General features: G+C 39.1%; 1 protein-coding gene across 1 annotated transcript; it reads left to right on the plus strand.

The window, feature by feature from the left end:
• The first annotated feature begins 346 nt into the window (after nucleotides 1-346).
• On the plus strand, nucleotides 347-6,735 carry LOC127410988 (gap junction delta-2 protein-like). Its single transcript, XM_051646293.1, has 2 exons — nucleotides 347-998; nucleotides 2,705-6,735. The coding sequence occupies exons 1-2, from the start codon at nucleotides 928-930 to the stop codon at nucleotides 3,561-3,563; spliced, it is 930 nt and encodes a 309-aa protein (XP_051502253.1). The 5' UTR covers nucleotides 347-927; the 3' UTR covers nucleotides 3,564-6,735.
• The last annotated feature ends 238 nt before the right edge of the window (nucleotides 6,736-6,973 follow it).

The raw sequence follows: 6,973 nt of genomic DNA on the forward strand, positions 1-6,973 counted from the left end.
AATGTGTTAAGAAAATTGCCTATAATAACACGTCGTAAAAGTTGGCATCATCTATTCATTGTTAAAGTCATTTACAAAAATGTTACATGATGTAATACTGCGAGTCATTTAGCAGATGCCACCACCAATATTACAGTAGAAAGTAACACATTTTAAATGCTTTAATAGCCGAATGCTTTTGTACTAACTCCTCTTAATCAACTAGCTGACCTTATTGTTCGTGATATTTTGTCGGAACTGCGCATGTCTACGCCCAACAAGGAGGCGGTGCCAAAGGTGCCTCTTTTTAAAGAGCAACTCAGGAGATGACACTTTCACCTCGCGGTATCCAGAGCGTGACCTGAATGAGCTATATAATAAACATGTTTCAGACTGCTTCATATGATCAGGGCGTTGCCGAAGCTCTCCAATATACCGATGGACGTTTGCGTTAAAATTCGCAGCAACAAGTATGAGATCCTAGTCCCAAAAATACAAAGGCAGAGGTCACATCCACACTCTTCAACATGAGAGACGATGCTCAGAACGCAGGTTTCACCGTCAATGGACTGAAACCACACCTACAGTCCTAGCACATCCATATCTTATAATCTCTAGAATATCCCAGATATGAATTCTGAATGTTTCGGCACCGGCAAAAAAGCCCCTGTTGTTCATATGACGCATCAGGCTCTCCACAGCACTGAGAGCACATTCAATCTAGCCACCCTCCACCCAAACCCATCAATCTGCTGTGGAGATCGAAAATAGGAGGGCTTACATGACTCCAGTCCAGACTGAGGGCGAAGGGAAGTGTGGATCCTCCATCATCAGTACTGCCACAACGCAGTGCGCTTCATCCATGCGTGTGCCCGATCACGGCGGACGATAATCAGCACACATTCACGCTTTTCCCCGGATTTCTTGCCTGTCTGCGAATGAACAGCCATGGGGGAATGGACCATACTAGAGAGGCTCCTGGAGGCTGCTGTCCAGCAGCACTCCACGATGATAGGAAGGTAAGAGCAAGTATTAGTGCCATTGAAATCTGAAGCTTTAAAGCAGTTTGAAGGCAAAATGATGGGGTTTCTACCTATTTCACTCATTAAAATGCAATATAAATATGAGACAACATTGACGAACATGACATGGCAATGGATATTTGCACAAGACGTGCAGTCCATAATGGAACGCAGTGAAAATGCGAGTTTCCTTTCACTTTAACCCTGATTAACTGATTAACAATACAGTTGAACTGGACATATATTGACACGATTATTTTGTGTGTTTTTTATTTTTTATTTTATTATTATTATTATTTTTTATTCAATCAAATCTGGCTTCAATCAAAGCCGCGTTTCAGGCAAAGTGGTCCATCCTGCCAGCTGTACACATAAAACAGGCGTTACCGCCTATATCAATCTTTTAAATACAGTATCAAATAATATGAAACAAATATGACATTTCAAAAGGTATTTGTGTAATACATCAATTAGATTTTGATTCAACCACATTGAAATGTAACTGAAATGCCTCATTCTATCGTTGTGAACGCACCTCGATTTCAGCACCGGACAGCTCCCTTCACTCTAACCATTAGCGAACCGGTCATTTATTGGCACATTTATTCTGTTTTTAAATTATTTATTTATTTTTATTTTTATTTATTTATTTATTTATTTATTTATTGGTGCTTCATTTAACGCCACGATATTATTCAAAGTGATCCATCTTGCCAGCTGTGCACATTAAACAGACATTACCGGCTATATAACGCTTTAAAATACAGTATAAAATAAAAGAGGAAACAAACATGACATTTCAAAAGATATTTGTGTAATACATTCATTAGAAGATGATTCAACGACAGTGAAATGCAACTCATTCTATCGTTGTGAACGCACCTCGATTTCAGCACCGGACAGCTCCCTTGACCAACACTCATTAGCGAACCCGTCATAAATTGGCACATATATTCTGTATTTTATTTGGTGCTTCATTTAACGCCACGATTTGAGGCACAGGGATGCTTACCAACTGTGCACGAAAACAAACATTAACGTCTGATGTTTAACTCATTGAAGTGCAGTATATGAAAAAATAAATAAATAACAAGCAAACATGACATAGTAAAATATATTGCAACATGCAACATGCTGCAATGGCAGTGAAATGTAACTGGATCCAGTTGTTCGGAATGCACTCGTTTGTGACAGCTCCCTTTCGTTAACCTGTCTTTCATTGACTCGTTTACTGTGTTTATTTATTGTTATATTCAAAGCCATGTTTGGAGGCAAAGTGATGCTTCTTGCACTGTAAATGTTACCTCAAGGAGCTATTTCTACCTGATCAAACCCTTAAAATTAGTTTTGTTGGTCTAACCTAGTATAATCAGGTTGAATCATTGATGTTACATTGATGTAAGAGCATTTTTGACTTGAATAAAACCAGCTGATTTAGATGTTTCCACAAGAAGCAAATTTTTTAGTTTAACATTTTTTTTTTCAGTGTGCTCACTGTGCACAGAAACAGGAATTAAGATTAAATAAAGAAACATATGAGGAAAAACAATGGACCACTTTGAAATTTAACCAAAAGATAGTGTTCAATCGTAGTGAATCTCATTTTGAGCACTGGACAGCACTGGACAGCCACACTGATTGACTGTACAGCTGAACTGGTCATACATTGTGACACGTTTATTTTGTGTCTGCTCATTTTCTAGGATCCTACTAACTGTGGTGGTGATTTTCCGGATCTTAATCGTAGCTATAGTTGGAGAGACAGTGTACGATGATGAGCAGACCATGTTTGTCTGTAACGCTTTACAGCCGGGCTGTAACCAGGCGTGTTATGACAAGGCTTTCCCCATATCTCACATCCGATATTGGGTCTTTCAGATCATCATGGTGTGCACGCCAAGTCTTTGTTTCATCACGTACTCGGTCCATCAGGGAGCAAAGCATAAAGAGCGGCGGTTTTCCACTGCCACCGTCTTCCTCACGCTTGACAACAAGGAGCAAGATTCCTTGAAACGAGAGGAAAGCAAGAATCAAAAGATCAAAAACACCATCGTGAATGGAGTACTTCAAAACTCGGAGAACCCCACCAAAGAGGCCGAGCCTGACTGCTTGGAGGACAAAGAGATGACCACTTCGAAAACTAAGCCTGTCAAGTCCAAAATGAAGCGCCAGGAAGGCATTTCCCGGTTCTATATCATACAGGTGGTGTTCAGAAACGCTCTGGAAATCGGCTTCCTGGTGGGCCAGTATTTCTTGTATGGATTCAACGTGCCAGCCGTGTATGAGTGTGACCGATACCCATGTATCAAAGAGGTGGAGTGTTACGTGTCCAGACCAACGGAGAAAACCGTCTTCCTCGTCTTCATGTTCGCGGTCAGTGGCTTTTGCGTAATTCTCAATCTGGCCGAGCTCAATCATTTGGGTTGGAGGAAGATCAAAACGGCCGTGAGGGGCGTGCAGGCCCGGAGGAAGTCCATCTACGAGATTAGGAACAAGGATTTGCCCCGGATGAGTATGCCCAATTTTGGCCGCACTCAGTCCAGCGACTCTGCCTACGTGTAAGCGCACGGAAAAGAGAACATCCGCAAAGAGCGTAACTATGGACGAGTTCCCTTCGCCACTTAAGGGTCATGAATTGCTAGAGTGGGGTAGGACGTTTTTGTTACTGTTTTAAAGACTTCACTGACAACTGTGGATGACAAACAAGTTTGTAAAGCAGTTCAAACTATAAATGCAACTTTTTAGCAACGTTTGTACTCTGAGATGTACACAAAGAGCAAATTCCTGAATGTGTATTCGCCCAATATAAGCTGAAGTTACACTTTACATGACACTCATAATGCATGTTCTAAGCATTCATTACAATAACAACATGTAAATTTATTCAGTCCTCACTGATGTGATTACACCGTAACATGAACGCTGGCATGTAAAGTGTGACTAAAGCTGCTCTGCTGTACTTGAAGGGAGTAAATACGTTTTGCACTAAAAAGTTAACGACATGTGATGCTGACAGTGTTTGACATCACATTTATGTGACACAATGCACATCGTGAGAGTCTCTACACAGATTTGAAACACCAGTCATTAATATATCAAACACTTTTGCTTCAAATATTATTTATGGGTTTTTTGTTGCCTGTACTGCACCATTGACCTTAACATAGACTAAATAATTAATTCCACTGCAAAACTGCTGTTGTGTACATGTGTGTGTGTGTGAGCAGGGGGTCAATTTTTTGAAAAAGTCTGGGATTTCCTTATGTCAACACCAAAGCACCCACTGAGTTTATTTGTGAGGTGTCTTTTTGCTTAAGTGTAATCAAGTGCCATACTTGTATATAAATATATGCATTTATATATAGATATATACATATAAAATCTATTCGGAAGAATATAATCATATCCATGAAAGCAGACTTATTGCTTGAATTATGCTTATTGCATCCCAATTTGCTTTGTAAGTGAGCTTAAATGGCATAATGCATTTTTTTTTTTTTTTTAATCGTTAATTTGGGAAATGGCCAGAAAGTAAATAAAGTGCTGGTCTTTCTCTACACAAAACAACAGCAATCTCTAAGGACAGAACAAATATACAAAGCAAAGTTTTTCTGCTCTGGTGCTGGCTTTTCCACTGAACAATTCCAGCAATATTTGTAACCCAGATGAGTCAGAATCAATGTGCTTTGATTTGATCCTGGAAAAATGAGATTGGAAATTCTGCTGTATCTCCTCCACTCTCTATGACAATGCAAGTGTGTATGATCAGACATCTATTTTCTGCTATAAGGCCTTGTTCAAAATCTGGTGCATTATTTAACTGCTCATGATCATTAAGATGTGGTTTTCCTTGACCCATTTCAGCGTTTATTTTTCGTTATTACGATGCCACCATAGATGTTTGAAAAACAAATGTGTGCCCAGAGAGGAGACTTTTGTTGAGTTATCCACATTTCTAAGCTCGAAGGGAAAGTATTGCATGTTTATGAACTTGTATTTAAGAGAATCTGGACAATTTCAATGGCTGAAATCTCTGCGGTATTGATATATCACTCCTCCCCCATTCGGATGCCTCCCGATGCTTGAGAAAAAAAAAAAAAAAAACACGAGGGAATGTTACCAGAGGTTGTGGATACATCTCGAAGGTCACTGATGATAAAGCAAAAGATTGAGAACATAGTTTGGGATGGATTGTCCAGGATCATCTGGGGGCAGGCGGACCACACAACACCTGATGGGATGACTTGGCAAAGCTGGGATTAAAAGGAAAGCTCTGGAATTTCATACCCTTGAGAGATCAAGCTTTTTCTCGTAATATAAGAAGGGACGGGCTTTTGGGATGGGGGAAACGGGAACAAAATAGAGACTAAATAAAAGAGAAATGCAAATTGCTTGGCTGTATGGTGCAATATTCCCTTTTTCTCTCAGTTCTTCCTCTATTCTTGGATAAGCATTCCAGCACTGCACAGATACCCTTTTACAACTTTGTGGTCCTTACTGAGAAACTATAAAGTCCGGAGAAATCCAAACAAGAGGTTTCATTGCAAACTGAGCTGAAGGACTGTACTGGACCTTAAAGAACAAAGCTTTAATAAAACATGAACCTGTATCTTCCTGCAGTCTCCCCGCCCCGACCCCTCCCCTTTCTGTCTAATTTTCGTATTCTCTCCTGTGCATTTTCTGCAATAGCCAATGTGGTATTTTTACAGCTCCTAAATGACATAAGGATTGGGCATATGTTGGAATGTAATTTTGCATGCTGTGTCGGAAGGCCTGGTGAAATGATATCTGTGATGCTTTGAGGGTTGCGGCTGCATTCATGTGAAACGCGCCAATGCAAAGTGGTTTGATCCGTCAGGGACACTTGAGATGCATTCTGCACGCTGAGATGTCTCCACAGCTACTTCTGCTGATTTACAAAAGGAAAAAAATGTCTTGTTCATTTATCAGTCTTGAAATGACATAAGTTAGCATGGTATGCCATTATCACAAGTAATCTGACAATTTCAGATGAAAGCTGTAGGTTCTTTTGGATATGTCTTTCCCCTTTGATTGGAGCTTCATCTGAAACCACAATCTGAGAGAAACCGACAATATGGTGCAGAACTTCAAATGCTGTCTCCTTGAAAACACATTGCAATTTTATCCTGATCGATTTGCATATTGATAAAAGGGGTCTTGCATGAGGTGAACGCCGAAAAACACTAGACTGTTCCCTTTTCTAAACCATCAAGCCTCCAGTCCTTGTGTTTTGTGTAAACTGAATGAAATGAGGATGGATGATATACTGTGAATTAAATCCACTTCTTAACAAAGATGGTGATGGAAGTGATGGGCCTGATCTTTTGTTTACTTGCCGCATACACATGTGCATCCCCTCTGAGATTTCATTTAACTGCAGTCTCCTGGAAGGGCTGCGCAGAAACTCTGCAATGCACAACTGCTCTCACCTGCACAGCACTGAACATGGGCATTTGAAATCTCAATAAATGTATACATTTTGTATATGTATAAATATATATATCTCTCTCTTTATTTTGGGTTATCTAGAAAATTTATTTGGATATAGCAGAAACAGCACAAATGTGAAAAATAGTCTATTTAATGACTGTTAAAATTGGTCAAACAAGTATACCTATATACATATATATGTTAGTGTTTGTCAAAATATTGTGTGATTCATTGATGTTTGAGAGTAAGAGCTATTAATAAAGTTCAAATTATCTCATTTTAAGTACATGCACATTAAAATATATTTTTTATTTGTTAATGAAAAACATTTGAATGCATTTTTTTTTTTTTTTGTGTTTTTTTTTTTTTTTGTGTTTTTTTTTTTGGTCATGACAGCATTCTCTCAGGGTCTTGACAATGTGGCTCATGTTGTTACCAGCATTTCACTCATCACATTTTTATTTAATTACCCAGTAAATATGCAACAGAAATTCTGAATTCACAATTGTCTGTATTTTTCT

This window comes from Myxocyprinus asiaticus, chromosome 20, assembly GCF_019703515.2.
Source record: "Myxocyprinus asiaticus isolate MX2 ecotype Aquarium Trade chromosome 20, UBuf_Myxa_2, whole genome shotgun sequence".
In the NCBI taxonomy this organism is placed as follows: domain Eukaryota; kingdom Metazoa; phylum Chordata; class Actinopteri; order Cypriniformes; family Catostomidae; genus Myxocyprinus; species Myxocyprinus asiaticus.

Excerpts from the sequence above, each read along its gene's own strand:
- LOC127410988 (XM_051646293.1), top strand. The coding sequence starts at position 928 with ATGGGGGAATGGACCATACTAGAGAGGCTCCTGGAGGCTGCTGTCCAG. Across the intron at positions 999-2,704 it reads CACTCCACGATGATAGGAAG|GATCCTACTAACTGTGGTGG; the intron begins GTAAGAGCAAGT and ends CTCATTTTCTAG.